The 21,541-nt window shown below is 34.7% G+C and overlaps 1 protein-coding gene across 3 annotated transcripts in view; it reads right to left on the bottom strand.

The window, feature by feature from the left end:
- The window catches only part of SLK (STE20 like kinase), a 39,385-nt gene that overhangs the window by 5,397 nt on the left and 12,447 nt on the right, over positions 1–21,541 (bottom strand). Inside the window, exons 4-14 of one of the 3 annotated variants that reach the window (XM_063307126.1) lie at positions 20,529–20,577; positions 20,022–20,171; positions 18,933–19,005; positions 18,527–18,721; positions 18,071–18,152; positions 16,886–17,014; positions 14,453–15,925; positions 11,375–11,505; positions 10,954–11,077; positions 7,930–8,109; positions 5,971–6,063 (exon numbers count right to left, since the gene is read on the bottom strand). In XM_063307126.1, the coding sequence (XP_063163196.1) occupies positions 5,971–6,063; positions 7,930–8,109; positions 10,954–11,077; positions 11,375–11,505; positions 14,453–15,925; positions 16,886–17,014; positions 18,071–18,152; positions 18,527–18,721; positions 18,933–19,005; positions 20,022–20,171; positions 20,529–20,577 (2,679 nt within the window). The remainder of the gene's footprint in view (positions 1–5,970; positions 6,064–7,929; positions 8,110–10,953; positions 11,078–11,374; positions 11,506–14,452; positions 15,926–16,885; positions 17,015–18,070; positions 18,153–18,526; positions 18,722–18,932; positions 19,006–20,021; positions 20,172–20,528; positions 20,578–21,541) is intronic. The other 2 variants (XM_063307127.1, XM_063307128.1) reach the window with 2 other exon arrangements.

Genomic DNA, 21,541 nt, shown 5'->3' with positions numbered 1-21,541 from the left:
CTGCAAGCTGCAGTTCAATGTTTCAATAGCCACCCCTAGTTTTCAGAGTAAGAGGACTTCCTGCACATACTACAGCTGCAACACTCAAACCAATGGATATACATATCTCTGAGCAGTAGTGATGACTTATTGGAAAATTTAATTGGTCCTATAAATTCAATTTTTTCCTCTCCAAATATGTAATTCATCTGAAATGCAACTGATTTATGTGCCAGTTTTACAACCAAATTGCTCCACCCTGTCATATTGTTGCATCTAGGGTTAAAGAAAAACACAAACAGAAGACAGGGCAATGAACTTCAGTACACTCAAATAACTTTATTATTAAAATGCTACACAAATGTGTCTAGCTTTCATAATTACCAGTTAAACTAATTTCTAAATGGGGGGGGGGCGGAGAGAATAAGTAACCAATAACAATTAGGGGTGAACTAAAAATGAGTCCTGCTCCTCAACAAGTTTGAGATCAATTCAGCCCTTTGCCCTAAAAATCTTCAGATGATTATTTTTGTAGGTCACTGTAGAAGAAGTTGAAAAAGTAGTAATGATTCATTAGAGAACAAATTTGTTCAAGTGCCTATATAGGAAATTCTATAGGACTTATAAACTTCTCTCTAAGTGGGCTTCAGCCTCCCATAATGGTATTAGCAAGTATTCACATCCCTTTGGAAACATAGTGCTGTGACAACATAATACACAATATTTAATAATATTAAAAGCTGGGATCATTTAACGAGAGGGAATTTTTTCAGAAAAAGCAGTAAAGTAAGAAATGTATCTTAGAACAAAAGAAAAGGGCAGGATTTATATCTTTTGGGGAAAAGGGTATGTTTTTGCTTCTACATACATCATTATTTTAAAATCAAAAAGGAACCCCAGATAACATTTAGCATAATATTTAGATACAAATATCCAGCTGAAGTGTCTTTTCAGTCTAAGTAGGTATCAATATTTGCTGCATAGTACTTGACTGAATAATCTTGCTATCTATTTATAACAGAACTATGACAAATCATATTTCCTTTGGGAGAACAATTAGCTGCTTTGTTTCAATTCATGTGCAAACTGAAAAAAAATCCTCAGGATTTTAACTTATTTAAAACATCTCTACAGTAGTTTATAAAAATGTATAATATGTGGGATAACTTATAGCCCATCTGATCTCCAAATACACCTACAACAAATACGTAACTATACGTTCTTGATTCAGTCACAGACATATCTGAACTCAGTAATGTAAGTTGAAAACATTTTGTAAAATGGTATAGCATTTAAAGATGTTTCAGAGCTTACAATTGTAAACCTAAATTCTTGAAAAGTAATTATCTAACCCCAGAAACAACAAAGTAAGATAACCCAAACCAAAAAAGGAATCTGAAGTTACTAAAAGACCAACAGAATCCAGCCAAATTAAAATGTTCAATATTGCACATTCAATCCCTCATTTACATTGCAAGCATTCAGAAATTTAACTTCAACATTTCTAAACTAAGGTATGGAATGTGCTGTGGAAGCTTAGAAACTTTCTTTCCCTGAAGGTATTGCTATAGTTTCTGCCTGCCAAGTTGGAAGAAGACTTTCTCTCCTCCCAGAGTTATCAGTACATAATTTGCTTCCTTTGCTTCTGCAGTTTAGTAGACTCAACCTATGGGGGTCTCCAAGGTCACAGACTAAGTTCCAGAATACAGCAGGGACGGTGTCTGCAAAGCTTCCACTGCATCATTGCTCAGTGGCTGTGGAACATTTCTTTTAAGAGGACTGGAACGCAACTCTTGATTATGCTCATCTACAATACTGTTGTCAAGGAAAACTGCTATCACTGAATAGGCTTTTAAATTATACTTCCTTATTCTAGTTAGCTTTCTTCAACAACCATCCAGACCAATATTTCAACAATTAAGAAATGGTTTGTGAAATTTTGGCTTCATTTTTCATGCAACACTTTAAGAAAATATGAAAATTCAATTTAATTTTTTTTAAAAAATCATTTTTATCTGCTCTGGCCTTATCCTCAAAAATATATGTGAAAATACATAAAGCATTCTCCCAGGAAAGCATGCATTATTTATTTATTTATTTATTTTTATCCCGCCTTTATTATTTTTATAAATAACTCGAGGCGGTGAACATACCCAATACTCCTTCCTCCTCCTATTTTCCCCACAACAACCACCCTGTGAGGTGAGTTAGGCTGAGAGAGAGTGACTGGCCCAAGGTCACCCAGCCGGCTTTCAGGCCTCAGGCGGAACTAGAACTCACGGTCTCCTGGTTTCTAGCCTGGAGCCTTAACCAGATTTCTGCAGAGAAATTATGCCATTCCTGTGAAATTTTATCACAAAGCCATTCCATCCATGACCAGAAATGGTTAAGGAACAGAAGTTACAATAGTTTCCACCTACTTCATATGAAATCATTATCCTTGCTTTTCATGTAGCTACGTATCTAAAAATTGTTCCTGTATATTAAAGGCCTCTATGACTTTTCTGGGCTAATAAACACATCCGGAATTTCCAGACAGTGCCATGGGCCCAAACAGAATGGAAGGCAAAGGGATGAAGAGCCTGAATGCAAAGCAGAAATTGAGATCACTTAAGCACAAAAAGGCCACTTCTTTTACCTCACAGTTCTTGTTTGACTTCTATATAATAGTTTATAAGCATTTAAACAAAATATTCAAACTTGTGAATGACATCAAAGTATCATTATCTACTATATAGCTTCTGTGAACCAATATATCAGCAGGAATATGGTGAGAAAAATTCTGTATGATCACCTGCTTTGTTACTTACAGATGCTTTGTTACTTACAGAAGGTCAATAATGACTATATATATGCAGCTCTATAATACTAATAGAGAGATTGCCTGTCACTGAGTAAACAATGTTTTTAAAGCCAAGTAGTGAAAGGCCATGTCAAAAAAAAGTTTGCATTGTATTGCAAAGCAAAATATGCCAGGAAGACAAGATTCAACCTCCACTTAAAGCCCTAACTACCATCTGATAGGAAGGATAGAGAAGCTACAAAGATTAAAAAAACAGAAGGTGCTTAAAAGATTGTCACTACTACTTAAGGTGGGAAAAGGGGTATTCTTTGTCCTATAATCAAAACTTAGGAGAACTGTTATTAGGCAAAGAAGGGAAAACACACTGTCAAATTATAGCTACAAGCACTCTGAAGAATAGCCAAGTTTCACAGCACACAGAGAATACAATAACAGCTCAGTTTTATACATGTGCTGAAAATTGGTCTAATTTGATCTACTAATTTCTTTGTGCACATTAATAATGTTTTACATAGTAATTTAAAATAAAAATGATTTAACAGCACATGCATGTAAGAGAAAAAAGAAAACAAGCTAACACTACAGGGGACATACGCTTTTTATGGGAGTGGTATACGGACTTACATCCTGCATTACTGCAGTGAAGAGGGCAGATGAGGACAACTGAAATGACTGAATCATAACCTGAGCAATGCCCTGCGGAGCGGAACACAATGCACTTCCCATGTGAGAATAACCACAAATAATGCATTTCAACACCAAACAGAAGCAAAATGACAAAAAAACTTATAACTTCAGCAACCACCTCTTTACAAGGAGGAATTATTATAATGATTCATCTTTATTTGTAGATACAGTATTTCTGCAGCATTGTTTACACTTATAGTCTCAAATAAGCATTTATGCATGCAGGTACCAAATACAAACTAAATCAAGCAAAGAATAATCTTCACTATTTTCCTATAAATAATACTCTATAACCTACTCCCATTCACCTCAAAACATAACTTACTGTGTCCAAGATATTAATATTTTTCCAATAATTTAAGTACTGCAATTATACGATACAGCAAGTAATTTTAGCATGAAAGTCACACAATAAGGATAACTTATCAAATACACCCTCTTGGAGAAGTACTAATTTGAATAAAAACAGGAGAGTTTGGAAAAAAGGTGTGATACACTGTTCTGAAAAATAATTGCCTATTAAAAGCAGGATTCTGCTTGATAGATGGGAGAAATCTGAATAATCAATTATTCAGCAATTCAGCAAACATAGACTTCAGCAATGTCTAAGTTGTTTTCTCTATCTCACTCTAAATACATTCTATTAGTGTTTTTATGGTTATCATCCCACCCAACCCAACCTGCACTCTGCTGTTGTTTAGAAGAGCTGTGAAGACCTGGGTCTTCACCCAGGCCTTTGGTGAGGGAGAGTGAGATCCCTCACTTCATTGCACTTGCCATCTTTTATCTTTATTTTTAATTATGTTTTATTGATTTTATTGAAATTTCTGTTTTTGTTTGAGCCACCCAGAGTTGTTGAGAATTGGGTGGCGTACAAGTTTAATAAATTATTACGTATTATTATCCTACTGGGAAGAGTTAAATTCTCTCCCCACCATTCCCTATGTAGTATATATGATAAAATGTAAACGTAACCATCATATTAGTCTATGTAATGAATGCAGTATAGGAAAAATCCACTTCAAGAGGTCCAGATGTTGCAAGGATTAAAAGAAAATCAGCTGACCTATCCATCCAGGTAACGGGCACAGACTACAGAAGCCATGCTGGAATCCGTTGGATTTGGACAGCACACTAGGATCCATGAAGGTAGTTGCAGTAGAGATCCCGTTTTATGCTGTAGATTTATAACTGGGCTCTGTGAATTTGTTCTGGGGTGTTTGCTTGTATAAGAGCTTGGGCTGAGGTAGCAACTGACAGGGATCATGGTCTTCAGAAGGAACTGTTCATTCATTTCCCATTTTATTTTCAACATTCTCCAACTTTGCTATATATAGTAATTTAATGGGCCAGTGGTGCTGAGTCTGGGAAAAGGATCTAGACTTTGGTGCATGCTTCCCTGACAGCTTAAACTACTGAAAAGGACTGTCACTTACCTCCTTCCTGAGAAATCAGTGTCAGAGGGGATTTGGCAACATGATCTAGTCAGCCCCCCCCAGGAGTTGTGGGGCAGATGCACCAGGATTGTGGAAAGAGGGTTTAGGAGTTCCCTCCTGGGAACCAGTGCAGCCCAAGCTGCCATTATGCTGTGCGTGTGCTGCATGCCCACTACAGTCACATTGTATGTTATTGTATCAGAAGTATCAAAAGTTAATGTTGGTATTAGTTGATATTAACTACTAGTTAATATCAAAAGTTAGACTACAGATACAGCAATCTCAACAGAATTAAATAATTTGTCTCTGCATGATGTTCTGGTCCATCCTCACACATCCAAATCTATTGATATTCAATGCAGGTTTTGTTTCAAGCAGCAAAAATAGCCAAATATACCACCTACAGCAGCATGTTTGGAAGAGAGGTACTGATCATCCATGTTCATTAATATGCACCTAATTAACATCAGGTGCACTGTCTGAAATTATAGATTTCAGTGGTTAAAAAAAGTTTTGAAAGGTAAGCAAAATCATATTAACGGGCCTGGGGACCCCAGGCTGCTTTGGAGCCAATCAAGTGGCCGATATGAATGTGTTTGCTGCCGCTGGGGGGTGTCTATTGTGTTTTTCTGGTTTTTAATTCTGTAAGCCACCCAGAGTCACTGTGTGTGAGTTGGGCAGCCTTATACATCTGTTAAATAAATAAATAAATAAATAAATAAATAAATAAATAATCACTATGTTTCCATTATTTTTTATGCTAAAAGCTTCAGTTAAAGTAGATGTTACAGGATATATGACAGACGTTTTAATACGTAACGTAAATGAATTTTAATGACTTTGGATGCTGTTCTATGAATAAATATTTCTTAAATAGCAACATTTTTACATTGATATTTTAACATTAAAATCTAATACACTTCTAGCTGCAGTTCTGGGGAAAAAATCCTTACCAATAAATAGATTCATTCAGAGGGAAAAATGCCCAATCATTATCAAACTATTAAAGCAATGCGAACAAAGCTGGTTTGGGGGGATTTAGAAGCATGAAGCTGCTGTGGTTACCTGAGCATGCTGGGTTTGAGTAAGCTCCTCTTTCTTGCGTTTCATGAGCTCTTTTCTCAGCTCTTTTGGTGCTTTCTCCACTTCATTAAAAACCTACAGTGCACAAGCATGCAGAATGTAGGGAAAATAACCCTTTTTCTCCACAGCAAGCATTTACGGTGAATGAAGAGGAGCGGTTAAGCATTCAGAAGGTATTACAAATGCATGCAAAGCTGGAAAAGTTAGCTTGTCAGAAAATGGAGGGAGGAGCATACATGCATGAATTATTTATTGATTGCATTCAGAAAAAGTGCACATGCCAATAGCAGCCTAAGAACTAATTTCTGTTTGCATCCTGGTACTAATGAACCACTTTCATAACCAATTTGTATGCAATAATTCAGTATCTACAAAAGGTAAAGACAGTAGTCAAAATAGAAAGCTTTTTGCAATAACAGAAAGGATTTTGTTTTCCCAAATAATAAAATGCATGGAATAAAACAACTAAAAACAAGAGCAGCTACCTCTGCACTTGTTGTATAAAAGTACAGATAATAGTTGTCAAAAGAACAATTTGTATGAAAGCCATAATCACCTCAGAAGTGATATTCACATATCATTGGAAAGGTAAATCAAATATGGAGCTGGAAGAGCCCATGTAGGCCATCAAATCCAGCCCCTGACTCAGTATAGAAATCAAATTAAAATATTTCTGATGGATGGACTGTCAAGCTATCCAAGATTAAATTACTATTTTTAAAAACTTAAAGCATTCATAGGAAATAAAGCCCAAATCACCACATGCTATTCCTATTTCTATGAGTGCATTAAATCTTTAACCCAGCTTTCCCCTTTGAGATCCAATCACCATTAGAGACTCAAAGTGCAAGAAATTTAGCAAAAGAAAGAAGTTAATATCATACAGATTTCAAAAATGACAACTGGACTTCATATTATAGTAAAAATATCAAACAGCTTAGCATAAAAACACTGGCAATAAACAAATTATAAATAAAATATATCAAAACAGAGGATCTAGAAATTTGTGCTGTGATCATATTATCTATTGCAGGTGATTCGCCTGGCAATCCTCAGGCTGGGGGGATCTTTGAGAAGTGCTTTGTCAAAGGTGGTAATAGAAAAGTAAAATATTAACCGAGTCAGTCAACAAAAAACTCAGAAACCAAGATTTGAGATACAACTTCATCATTCTGCATATTTTTTTTCTCACTATGAGTACGAAACAATATATTCAAATACTGAGTTTTAAGGTGATTGAGCCTGAGACAGAATTCCTACCCATTTAAACTGGATTAGGTCCACATAAAAGCCAAAATGGTAATTTTAACCAGTGCTTCACTTTTTAAAAATATCTTAATAACGTACCATATAACAATCCCTTTTCTATTTCATGCAGAAACATCAATTTTGCAGTTTTCTATCACAATTATATATAAATGTAAAACTGTTTTATATTGTATTTAGGATAATCTAAGAGCAGAAATAGCGTTCTACAGCACATTATCTCTGAATCCTCTGACATAAAGGTCACCCTTCTGATTATACAAGTATATGCAGAAAAATTTAAAGATTCTGTTGTGACTTATTTCATAAAATTCTCCATTACCTTTACCTGTAATTATCTTACAAAGCAACCAATTAAAAAAAACTCAATAATTAGCCACATGCAATATTTAAAAATGCACATCTGCCAAATCTCAATGCATACAGTTCTAGCAATAATTCTAAATGAATAACAGACACTTTAAAAAATCTCTATCATAGGTGTGGACTAAATAATACTTTTTACTATTCCAAATACAGTGAAGCGCACCATCATATATTATTGAAAATAAGGTGTTGGAGACCCTGAGTGTGCATGTGGGTGTGTATGCACAATGCAATGTATGGAATGTAAACATAAACATCAGTAAGGCCAAAAACATTCACTGTATTTTCCAAATTACTTAAAGATTTTACCTCTTTTTTTTTGTTTTTCAACATATTTTGAAACTTGGACAATTCTTTTTCTTGTTCTGCTTTGATGCGTTTGGCTTCATCACGTAAGCGATTTGTATGCTCCTGTTCTAAGCGTTCTATTGTCTGTTTTTGCTGTTTTTCTAGGTTTTCAATTTCCTGGTCATACTGCCGCTTCTTACTCTAAAAAATAATAGCATTATTGTTAATGTTTACCTGAGTGAAAACATTTTTGGATGTGGAAGTGAGCAATTTGCATACATAATGAGGATCTATATTTGCATATTTAGTAAAACAACTTATTAAAAACGAACATGCCACATAACCATTGATTATTTTGAATCTAATTATGTACAGAATGTTTCAAGCTGTCTCAAAACATTTTGTCTCCTGTCTCCAATTTGAAATGGATTGTTCTGAGCTTGAAATGGGCTGTCAAAATGTTCCATCACTGTTCAAACCACTTCCTGAAAGAGTTCCAAGCTCAGATCTCCTCTGGAATGGTTGGAACAGTACTGGAATGTTTCCAGTAAAATCAGAAGAGTGGCTTCAAACTAAACACAGAGTGTTTCAATTTCAAAATGTTTCAGATTTGGAAACATTTTGCACATCACTGTTTTAATCACTTTAAAATTCCTTTTCTCAAAGAATAATTTACATATAAATACTGCTTAAGCCCTGGATATTATTTATTTTTACCTAAAAAAATCTCAGAATTGAAGCAGGTATTGGAATTTCATTGAATAAAATTAAGGGTGGAACTTTTCACTTCTGATACTGTATATTCTGATATGAAGTTCCAGCTCAGATAAATATTTGATAGAGAACATACATATTTTTACTATGAGTACATTTGCACCATGCTTAATTTTGAGCATTAGTTTCCATTTCTGATATGAGGACATATTTTATTTTTTACCTCCAATGAAGATTAAATATAATTAAAATTATCGTATTTTGAATACACTATATAAAGACCTAGCTCCCTTTCAAAAGTCCATAAAGTTGGAAAAGGTGGGAGAAAAGGACAACTAGCAGTAAAGTGAGGGGCCTCATTAACAATAGCAATAAGGTGGTCCTTGCTTAACAATGGTAATTGGGACCGGAATTTCTATCACTAAGCGACTTCATGTGACCATACTGCTCAGCAATGGAAATTCCAGCACTTCTGGTTGCCATCATTAAGCCAACCACCATGGGTCGTTTAGCAAAGACATCACAAGGTTACCACTTGTGACCTCCTGCTGGCTTCCCCATTGACTTTGCTTGTAGGAAGCTGGCAAAGAAGGTCACAAATGGCAATCATGTGACCGTGGGAGCTGCAATATCACAATTGTGAGCCAGGCACCAGGCGCCTGGATCATGATCACTTGACCGTGGGGACACTGTGACCAACATGAGGACCAGTCGTAAGTACCATCATAAGTCTGAACAGTTGCTGAATGAGTGGTGGTTAAACGAGGACCACCTGTACTGTTGGGAGCCTTGAAGGGCCAGGTTGGGCACATCCTGGAGAAGGCCCCTTTAGGTTGTTGCTACGAGATGACACCGACTTGATGTCTTGCAACCAGTCAATCAGTTGGAAAATGGAAACTGCAACTGACATATCATCCAGAAGTCCTCTACCTATGTGTTTGCTCAATCTATTACAGTTTGTCCCTGAATTCAGACCTTGAACTATTTTAGATTATTTTATTATGGTTGCAGTATGACATATCAACTTTTTTTTTTGCATAGAACTATTCTTGGAAATTGCAGGGAGTTTACTATCTGCTAATCACATCTTTCATCTGTTTTATTGATATTTTAATAGGGTACTCTCAAATAACGCACTAAGGGCTTCACTGTGACAGTGCACAACTAGACATAATGGCTTACAGTGCAGCAGTTAAAGTTCAATTGAGGCATTTTGGTGAGTTACTGGGGAATGCACATGGAATGAGAACGTCTAGCTTTCTTTCCTATATGCAGTCATTTCAAATATTTTAAGGAGTCAAGAAAGAAAGACAGAACAAATACACTCTGATATACTCTTCTGAGTGCAGTATGAAGATGAAACAGGAGAATCTCATGACAAATACTAATGTCTGATAACTGCTTGAATCCTTTATTAAAGTTGCAAAATGTTTATTAAGAGATAGACTGTAGGTGGAAGATGAGAGAAAAACCATCCATTATCAAGGCAATTTTTCTCTGCCTTAATTCATTTGTATAAGTGATTACTTAAATTCAATTATTTAATTTCAAGCAAAATAATGATGTCTAATCAAAATTGCTTCTAGATTTAGCTGAACTACTAGCATATTTAGAGTTGAATCAACACAAGTAAATCTCTTACTCAGTAAGACAGGGAATATGAAACACAGAGACATATATTTCTTCATTAAGATCAAGCAATTCTGAAATGGTTTTATACCCCCCCAAATTTTAAAATCATAGAGTGAAAATATTTAGTAAAACTATGCTTACTTGGTCACAAGAAAGTTTATTTTTCTAAGTTTTTAAGTTTATTTTGGGGGATAAAAATACTACAGTTTAAACTCCTGCTGCATTTACCTCATTACTTATGCTGATGTTATCTTCCTTCTTATCAGCACTTTTCTTGTAGCATACTACACTCTAATGATTAAGAGTGTAGTATTATGTGCATTATTATATTCCTGTCATTTAAGGACCTCTTCTTTATAAACAATTAAAACTTTATTTAGCAGTAACACTGTATGAACAGATAATATTCGATATAAGTTCTTTCTGTTTAGAGGTACAAATCCTGTGCTTATTTTCAAAATGACAATTAACTTTCTCACAAGAGCCACCTGTACCTTATTCCTTTCATTATAACAGTCTCCTTTTCCATTCCTGTTCTCCTTTTCCTCTATCAACTATCTCCTAGCTTTCTGCCCTTTATAAGGAGGCATAGTTAACCTTTAGTGGAATACCATAATCTACCGTTTCATCACAGAGCACTAAACAAAAAATGTTGAGCTTGCACAAAAATATAATAGCAGCAGGAAACTGGAGCCTTACTGTCATTTCCTGTTCAAAGCGTCTAAACATCTGGTCTCGCTGTTGTAATAGCTTGTTACTGAGTTGCTGCTGAGCTCGTTGTTCTTCTTTCTGGAGAAGCCGTAGCTCCCGTAATTCTTGACGCCTGGTATTAAGGAAGAGGGAAGTGATTTTAGAGTAATCAGTAACCAAAGTGAAATTAGGAGTCTGCACTAACAGGGATAACAACTGAGGAGTGGCATTGAACTACTGCATTTTATAAGACTAAGAGAATGTGAACAGTTTCTTAGATGTAGTCGAATACAGTACACAGTATATGTGTATACATGCAAGTGTGTGTGTGCGCATATCTGTATGTATGTATATGAGTCCATGTGTGAGTACTGTATACATTAGAGATAAGGGTTATCTCTCATTTAGAAATGGATATTTTAAAACTCACCGAAGATACCGAAGTTCTTCACTTTTAGAATCATTGTCGGTGACTATTTTCGAAGTAGTCACACTCACTTCTACACCATCAACAATAAATTTCCGAGTTTTCTTTAAAGTTTTCTTGTGTCTTTTAGTTTCCTAAATAAAAGATGATGCATTATGTCCTGACCTCATAAAAACAGAGTTTCAAGCCATTCTTTTTATAACCAAGATTAAGTAAAATCTATTTTAATATATGTTAAGGGAAGTTCATTTCTTCAACTGGGTATTTTCTGCCTCTGTATTATTGAATACATGAATAAGATGGCAGTAATTTCCTAAATAATTACTATATAACACATCCACATCAGCCATTATAAATACCTACAATTATCTGAATATGTCAGTGTACTACATGGATCTCCTAGTTGGTGGGATATTGGCAACGGTTTGTTGGAAAATCTTATTATGGGGATTATGCATGACAAAAGTATGCACCCTTACAATGCATACATCAAATTACAACTACAAATAAAAAACATATAAACGTATCAACCGTTACAAAACAATATGGCTGTACATAAAGAAAGAAAACACAAGAATAAAACAGACAAATGTATGGTAACATTTCTGAACCTAATGAGAAACTTAGAAAGGAAGAGTTTAATTGTTTCAAATTAAAACAAAAAGAAAAGCATAAAAATATATGTGAGCAGAGATTTGTATGGGCATAATAGTGATATACTGTAGCTAACAGAGGAATTGAAACAAATGCTATAAATGTTAATACCCCCAAAAAAAGCATGAAAAGGAAGTTACAAATGTTGTAGGTAAAGCTGGAGTAACTAGAGAATGCTACAAGCTAGTTAGCTTATAAAATGGGTGTGCGACTTGTTTAGTGTGTTTGTACATAGTGTGGACATTTGGAAGAATGCCATTTTTGCTTCCTCATACAAAGGGAAAGGCAGTATGAGTGAATGCAAAACTACAGGAAAAGTAATATGTTCAATGTCCCTGGAAGGTAGCAAGATTTGGGAAGTGCAAAAGAACTTTATACCATGCAAGAACATAAAGATTTTTGCTGTTCAGCAAATTGCTGAGTAACATGAATGTGAGAAATTAAATGTGGTTGTATTTTTCCCATCCTGTCCAGTTTTGTCATCCTTGCCATTTTACTCTTCATTTTTGTCTACTGCTGTTTTTTTTAATGTTTTATTTGTACATGACTCAGAATTTCTGAGAGTTGGGCAGCATATAAATTTAATAAACTATTATTAAGAGGGAATGCATAATGAGATTAATCAGCTTAAATGTTGGGAATTCTTTGTGCAAATATGGTATTAAAAGTTCACTGGTGAATGCTGTAATAGTGGTATATAATAAGAAAAAATGGAATGAGTAACACAAGGATGCCATGATGTCTTCTTGCTGTTTAATAATTTATGGGTGGATACAGAATGCTTGAAGTAATTGTTTGGTATATTGTTTTCTGCTACAGATTAAGGTTACTGTGGTGACAAATGATTTGGAGATTGAATTTAATTGTCTTTTTTCAGGTGTTAATAGTTGTCAATAGCCTGAAGCAAGGGCAGTTAGCTTGGTTTCAGGTTTCCTTCTTTTTAGGCATGTAGAGAGTAAGCAGCTCTCAGAGAGCCTGTGAGAATGCAGAAGCCTGTAAATATGTTTTTGTGCTTTCTGTAAATAAATTTATTTTTATAGAAATACCTGGTGTGTGACCTTTCTGATCTCTCCTGGGCCAAATGCTTTCTAGCACTCTGCCAACAGTAATCTTATAGAGATACATTTATCACAAATGTGAAAGCATATGTACTTTGTATGCAGATGCCGCCATGTTATTGAGAACCAAATTATTTGCAATGAATATTACATTAAATGATACAATCTATAGTTCTGATCTAAAAATTAATATATCAGTTAAAGGTAGCTGTGTTTGACAGGGAATATGGAGAGAATTACAACTATAGGTAAATCGCAAAAAATAGAGTGAATAGATAAACTTGTCTACTTTGAAGATGTGAACTTGGATAGAAAATGTTTAAGACATGCAAATGGCAGTAGAAATGTAATGGGTGGTATACTGTCTATCAAAATAAGTTAAAATGGCTATGTATAACAGCATGCCTCTGCTCATTTCATACTACAGAACTGAGAGTTGATAATGCTAGGAGAAATATAAAATGAGTTGAATGCAGTGGGAATGGGATGTTTAAGTGCTTGTGATAAACCAAGAAGAGACAGGGTCAAGAATAAATGGGTGATAAATTAATGTGGACTGACGATAAAAGAGAGTTACTAGTTCAATAGAAATACATTGGCATGGTTTGGTCACAGAGAATGAATGAGGCTGAAACTGCAAATTAAACAAGCTGAGAGGAAAGGGTAAACCAAGTAAATTGTGATTGGAGTTGCTAAAATCCTCAAAAAGATAGAGGCAAGAGGTTTAAAAAAGAAGAAGCAGCAGTGTATAAACTGGCATACAAACATAGCAGAAAGAAGGACACTTGTAAAGATAGAAGGGTATGAGGAGGCAAGTACAGTAAAAGGCATAACTAGATTTAGTTACATCTGTTCTCTTATCTGTTCTCTTTAGTTTACTTTGCTTGCTAATTCTTACCCATTTTCTGCAGTTTGTGTAACACTGCTTATTCTGAAAGGGAAGACCATGATGGGCATCTATGTATATACATAATCTGATCTCCATTTAACAGGAGGAATTAAAAATAAAATAATACCACTCTCTGAACTACACAGAAGTACTTCCCAAAATGTCCAATAGTACTCCTTAAATACGTTTAGAACTGTAGCCTTCAGATTTTTGTACTGCAGTAATTCTTTCCAAATTTGGAATTCTTTTTTAAGTAAAGTTCCATACAAACATTTGGATTGAAAAGCATATAACAGACATATAGAATTAGAAGAAAACATGACTGTACAGAAATCCAGAACTTGCAACATTCTAAGGACACAGTCTTATGAAAATTATTTCAGTCATAAGTAGTTATGGTAAATATGGAAAGGACCTCAATGTATAATTTGTATCCATTTAAATTCATAATTGGACATAATTTTAACTTAAGACACTTACTTGTAAAGATATTGATCCACCATCTTTGTTTTTAGTGAGGAAGCTGGAAATTGACAAATTTAAATCAATGCTGCTGTTATCAGCTGTAGAACCAGTGCCTGAATCTGTATCATTTTCTTTAGCACTCTCAGGATCAAGATACTGTGTGTGTTCACTATTATCCTGACTCCTTGATTTATCTTGCGTCTCATTTTCTATGCAGCTAACATTTATAGTTGGTACCGGAGATGCCTCATGTTCAAGTGATTGTTTCACTGCACTATCTTCAAGCTGATTTTTAATTGGTAAGTCACAGGAAGCCACCTCAAGATTTGTGCTTATTTGAGAATTATTCTTGTGGTTTTCTTCAGCTCTTCTTTCTAATTTATCATCAGGTTCTGCAATGTACACCTCATGTTCTGTGTTGACTTCTTCAGTTCTCTTTCCTTTTTCAGCATGTATAGCCTCATCTTGAGGTGGCTTCTGTTTCATGACTTCCACTTTTTCTGAAACGTTGACCTCAGTGTCCTTTGAGGTGCTTCTCTGGTTAGGATCATCATAATCTCCTGCTACCTGTTGCTGATCAAAATCCACAGTTTTGACAGCATTCTGAATAAAAGTTGGTTCAGAGGTCATTTGCCCCCGAGCATCCTCAGAAGTACACTCTGTTGGCTGCTTGGTGCTTTCAATCACTTTAACTGAATCTGTCATCTGAACCTTGCTAGTAATACCTCCCTCTTCAGCACTACTTGTATCTTCTTTTATTTGCTTCTGCTGCTTATCAAATAATTCATCTATATCTGGCATTTCCATACTGGCAGTTGCTTCAGATTTCTGATCTTCAATTACTTTCAGAACATCATCTTCACATTTTTCATTTCCTTGTAATTCCTTAATCGCTTTACTTCTTTCTGTTGATATTTCCTCCACAGCTTTATTTTCCTGGATGACTATGCAACTTTGCTTTTCTTCTTGCATGTCAGTCTCATTAGAAATTATTTCTCTAATTTCTACATTGCTGTCTTCAATTTCAAGAGTAATTTTATTTCTGTTCTCAACCAGTGATTCATTTGACAAAGCATTTTCTTTTTCTGTTTCCTGATTCGGCTTGACATTCATTATAGAAAATACTGTATCGATTTCCTTTTCTTCTTTCTGTGCTATAGTATCTTTATTCAATATTGCATTTTGATCACAATTTTCACTCTTTTTTGCTTCTTCAACTTCATATTGTAATGCCAGTTCATTCTCTCCTTTTTCGATATTGTTCTGCTTGGTATCACTTGTGTCTTCTGTGGATATTTCATCTTCATTTCTGCCAGGCTCCATACTTATCTTTTCTCTTTCGATTATATTAGTACTTGTCTCTTCCATGGATGAATGCTCTAGTCTCTCTGAAACAGATTCCAGCATAGATGCATTCTGTGAAAGCTTATCCTCTTCAGAGCTGGCAATGCTGAGGTCAGATGAGGCTCGCTTATTTGCAGGTAACTGCTAGAATATGCATTAAAAGTATTATTAGTTCTACATGTAATTACCACCCACAAAGTTTTTATATTCATCCAATTACTGAAGTTAAGATTATGTAGAATTTACAGTAACAGAATATAGGATTTATCTGCACTCCTCTAGATAGGCTTATTCCTAATGTGCACCCTGTATGATGCACACTCCTTTTGCATCTGGAAATCTATATACATACCTCACAAAGAGATATAACTTTTGCAATCTGCAACCTAAAAGCTTATGCATTACAGCATCTGCAATGTATAAGCACAGTACACACTTCTGAATTTGGCAATGTTCCTTAAAAGAAATACAACACAGAACACATAGGTACAAAATTATATAAAATAGCATAGGTCCAAAATATTCTTAACCGACACTCAAACCACTCTACTCAACTAGCTCTGACCAACTGCAAAAGGAATGGAACTTGTACCATTCTTCTTTTTTTTATTTTTGCTAATGAAATCTGAAAGTTCTTATGCTTTGGAGGAACATCAAAATAATATAGGACAAATCAAACAGAAAAATAAAATTCAACTGGTTTTGTTTCAAGAACAGGATACAGGTTGCTGTGTTCCAATCTTAGAAATTCAAAATGGTTGTTTCAAACTCAGAAAGTTGAGTTCAGAATATTTTGCTCATATATAAATAATATAATCTATTTGAGTATCCAAGTACACTTGTTAATAGAAATTCACTGTTTGAGAAATGGCAGCATACTGTAAATTGGTCTAGGTCTAGTTCGCTATTTAATATTTAACAGTTATACTAGAAGGCTAGAGAATGTCTCATTTTAAATTATATCAATTGAAAGAGCAAATCTGTCTATATGACATACTTCCCTTAATTTAGCACAGCATTAACAAAAATGAGTATACTTTATAACCTTGGCTTGCACTGCAAAGTTTTTTTTTCTTTTTAATGTACAAATTTTAAATTTCTCACAAGAGAATTTTCAGATTCCTCCTCTTCATCTTCATCTTTTCCATCCTCTACTTCTTCAGTGACTTCAGCCTTTGCTTCTGCAATCAGCTCTCTGATTGGTTTATTGGAAGTTACAGTAACAAATGGATGCTGGTAAAAAACGCATATACAATTTAATCAAAATTAAAAGTTTGATGCAAGGAGTCTTAAGTAGAAACATCTGTTTCTATTAAAAGGCTTTTAACTCATTTTTCTACTTAACACTTCTTGCATCAAACTCCAAACAATATACTTTTCTTTAAAAAAGAAACTGTTTCTATTCTTCAGTAGTTTCTTATATTTGCAAGTTTAAGTCTGTTTCTATTTATTCACTCTTAAGAACACTAAATCTATTGCATACACAAAGCACAAATCGTTTTTCTGCAAAACTGCCCTCTCTGCCTGGCTCATTTAAGGAGAGATTTTCTTAAAACCATGAATTTGGGATGAAAGGAAGATAGCAACACAAATTAGTCATAGGCTAATTCAATTTTACAATTATGAATGAGATGTATAAGCACTCTAGTTTCCTGAACAACATCCAGCAATACAGGGATCCTAGTGTGCCTATATAAACCCAAAGTATTTGGAGATACCTTCTCAAAACATTTCTCCTAAACCCGAGGTTTTCAAATCTGTCAAGTCCAGAAATTCCTGCAAGCCTAATTTACAAATTATTCTTTTAAATATAAGAACTAACCCTTTTAGATCATGGCAGTGAAATCAAACATAAAAGTAGATGCCAAAATTAATGGACAATTCTCTCCTAGATGAACCTCCCTTAATTTCAGCTCATCTTGAAAATGAATACAAATATGTTCTTTTCCATGACCGCACTATGGGAGGGATGTTTGTCTGGTCCTATTTTGTTTTTCTCCTAGTGTCTTGTAATGGACATTTAATTAATGTTTAAAAACAGTGCTATTTGTACATTTGACTATATCATTGCATTAAAAAATTCTTAATTGCTTTCATTATCATTTAGCTGAAAGAGTAGAGTATAAATTACCAGAACTTCAGATACCTATTTCCCTGGTGGGTGCTACTACAATGTTAAACATGTAAAGTTTCATTTTAACATATTAATGTCTTCAATTGCTCCTTCTAATTCTATATAAATGACTTGAAAACAGAAGTCCAAACAGTAAAACATTTCGTTCTTCATACCTGCAGAAGTTCAGCAGTGTTCCATCTGGTATCCACATTCTTTTCCAAACATTTCTTTAAGAAATCCTTAAAATCAGCAGACCTGCACAAAAGCAGTTAAATCAGTAACTGTTATACAGAACTTGGATAATGACATTTTCTTTTAAAAATTTCTTTTATCATAAATGTACTTGTCAGTGTAGAACATGACACACAAGACTATGAGGTTAAGATTTGTATCATTATAAATAATGAACCAAATAAAATGCAGAATAAAACCAAGTTTCTGTTAACATTTACATTCATATAAAACAGGTGGTTTTCATATTTAACAGGTAGTTTTCTTTTATTACAGTAGCTTAAAATATAGGCTTAAGATGCCTCTGAGGGGAGGAATCTTATTGTCAGCTTTGGAGCAAATACTATTTTTTGTTAGTGTATTCTAATGCTGATAATAAATAAAAAGAAAAGAATAACCATTTTGATGGTTGTGCCAATGAAGGTGGTTCTGACTTCGCTATTTTCAGAAGAACACGCATTGGATTTAATTCATGATGAGGTGGTTCTATTTCAGCCATTTCTATTAAAGTGACACCTAAAGACCAGACATCAGCTTTATAATCATAAGGTTTGTCTTTAGATGTCTCACACATAACCACTTCAGGAGCCATCCTAGGGTAAAAAAAAAATCAAGTTATTAGCAATAAATAAGGCCTTCAAGAGCTAAGGGATATAAGATCAACATAGTCTGTAAATGTTGTACTTGAAGAACAACTTCATTTTGCTTATTTTATATAGCTCTAAAAATATACAATGTTACATAAAAAAAGGTAATCCTTAGAAGGCTACAAAATGGCTTACCAATATGGTAATATGGACTTACCAATATGGAGTGCCAATGAAAGAATCTCGTCTCTGGATTGTCCTTGTATTTTTAGCAGATACTCCAAAATCCGCTTCAATCAAATGAAAAATAGTGTCACGCATATTAACTTGCATTTATGCATCAAAGCTACAAACTTCCTGCATTCCCAAATGAGAAAACATCATCTCATTCTTGCCTATTTCCTGATTCCATTTTAATTTTTCCACTTTGCCCCAAGTTACATTTTTGGAATAATTACCTTCATGCATTTAACTTTTTTTTTAAAAAAAAAACCTGTATCTCATGACAAAAAATTACTTTCAAGACACATAGTTTTACTAATTGGTATCAATTTAAAAAATAAACAGACAAATGCCTTGTATATCCTTTATGCTGATTTAGTGTCAGATTCAGTGTAACTTCTTGCTTATGTAAATTCCTCAAAAGTCTAATGGTAGGTAGGTAGGTAAACCTTAATTGATATCTTTGACCAACATATACATATACATATACATATACATATACATATATATATATATATATATACACAAATGCATTAAATATACATTAAAATGGTAATTAAAGGAGGTTAAATGAGTTGAAGAGGAAGAAAGGAAGGGAAGGGGAGGGGAAAGAATGTTAAAGGTATCAAAGAAAGGCAGTTTTATTGGACAGTATTTGTTTCCTCCCAGACATGGAGGAATGGCTGAGATATAAGGCTGCCTCTAAAGAGCGGCACTATCGAAGTATAAAAGCAGTAAATCATCAAGTCTGTATCTATAACTGCAAGTATGAATATGCTGCTTCTGATCATTTTTTTTCGATACCATTTCATTGGCATGTATGGCAGAAAAGCAAATTCCATTTATCTGACTCAATTTCAGGATTTAAACAATATTATCTGAGTTAATGTATTACATGTAATGGAAGAAAACTGTATCCAGTTCCCTTTGAAATTGAAAAAAAATCCACTAAAGCATAATTAAGTTCTCATGACCTGGAAAGAGATGTCTATATTTATTGAGAAACTATTGTTGATATAATAGCGTTAAAACAATGTAACTCAGAGATCTTCCTCTATCCTACTTTAAAAAGTAAAATACTCACCTAGTTTAATATCTCCCTCTAGAGTGAAAAGAATATTGCCAGCTTTTAGATCTCGGTGAATGATCTTGTTTTCGTGAAGATAATGCAGTGCCTCAAGAGTCTGCCTGCAAACTACTCTGATCTGTGGCTCTGTCAGTGGTCTTTCAAGTTCTAGAAGGAAAGCATATTCTTGGATTTAAATGACTTTTTTTGTCAAAGGTCAAAGCAAAATTAAAGCAAAAGGTGCAGAGGTTGGGGGAGAGGTGTTGCCAGATTAAAATGCCCAGAGTAAATTATATAGATGTTAACATTAAAATGACATAGGTTTTAAAATTAAAACATTTCTTTAAAGTTATAGTTTGCGTTGTGCGCTTGTGTGTGCCCTCTCTCTCTCTGTAGATTAAACCAGAAAAGATAGGTTAGGCATTAATGTATCAATAGTCTAGAAAATAGCAGAAACTACAAACGAAATTATCAGTTTTTCCAACATTCAAAATCTTCCCTTTATATTAAGCAAGTTGTACTTACCCAACATTACTGCATCAACTGCACCACCAGCACAGAACTCAATGAGGATCTGCATATTTAAAGAAAACAATATAGATATTTCCTTTTCAAATTGGCTTATCACAGAACATGAATTAAGCTTCCCTAGCCAACAGCAAGCCTCGTGTGGTGCAGGGTGGAAAGCGGCAGTACTGCAACCGAAACTCTCCCCATGACCCGAGTACGATCCCAGCAGAAGCTGGATTCTCGGGTAGCCGGCTCAGGTCGACTCAGCCTTCCATCCTTCCGAGGTCGCTAAAATGAGTACCCAGCTTGCTGGGGAAGGTGACGACTGGGGAAGGCAATGGCAAACCACCCCACTACAGTCTGCCAAGAAAACGTCGCGAAAGTGGCATCCCCCCCAAAGGTCAGACATGACTCGGTGCTTGCACAGGGGACTTTTCACCTTTCACCAACCAACTACACTAGTTAAACTTCTAGTTGGGGGTGTGCAAAACATTCTGAATGTGAAATGTTTTATCTCAAAATGCCCACAAATCATCATTAAGAAAATCCTAGGTTATGGTTACATGAAAACTCAACCATTCACATGGAAATGGGCTAGGTATTATTGAAGCATATTCAAAAATGGCCTTTAACACTGTGCTTACCTTCTTTCATACTTTTCACGCACCTTATTCCAGCATGAACCCTAAGTTCACAACGAAATATTAAAGAGGGATCGAATCTGGCCTTTCTACTTTGACTGGCAGAACCAGAACATTCTATCCTAAACCTGATACTGAAGACAATATTTTTCTGTGTGCTAATGTTCAAATAACAATTTCTACAAAAAGATTCTTCATCAACAGCAAGCAGATTTAAGATTATTATGGAATGTTTAAAACGTTCATCCTTTCCAATAAATAGAGTGAATTGCAAATTTGTCTCTAAAAATATATTTTTAAAAAATGCAGATTGCATGGAAGCAATATTTAGTTAAGTTTTAACACACAGTACCTATTCTACCTTTTCCCCCCTAAAACACATAGCTG

Source organism: Candoia aspera, chromosome 6 (genome assembly GCF_035149785.1).
Source record: "Candoia aspera isolate rCanAsp1 chromosome 6, rCanAsp1.hap2, whole genome shotgun sequence".
Taxonomy (NCBI): domain Eukaryota; kingdom Metazoa; phylum Chordata; class Lepidosauria; order Squamata; family Boidae; genus Candoia; species Candoia aspera.
The sequence above is the reverse complement of the archived record's forward strand: the minus strand, read 5'-3'. Positions and strand labels throughout refer to the sequence as shown.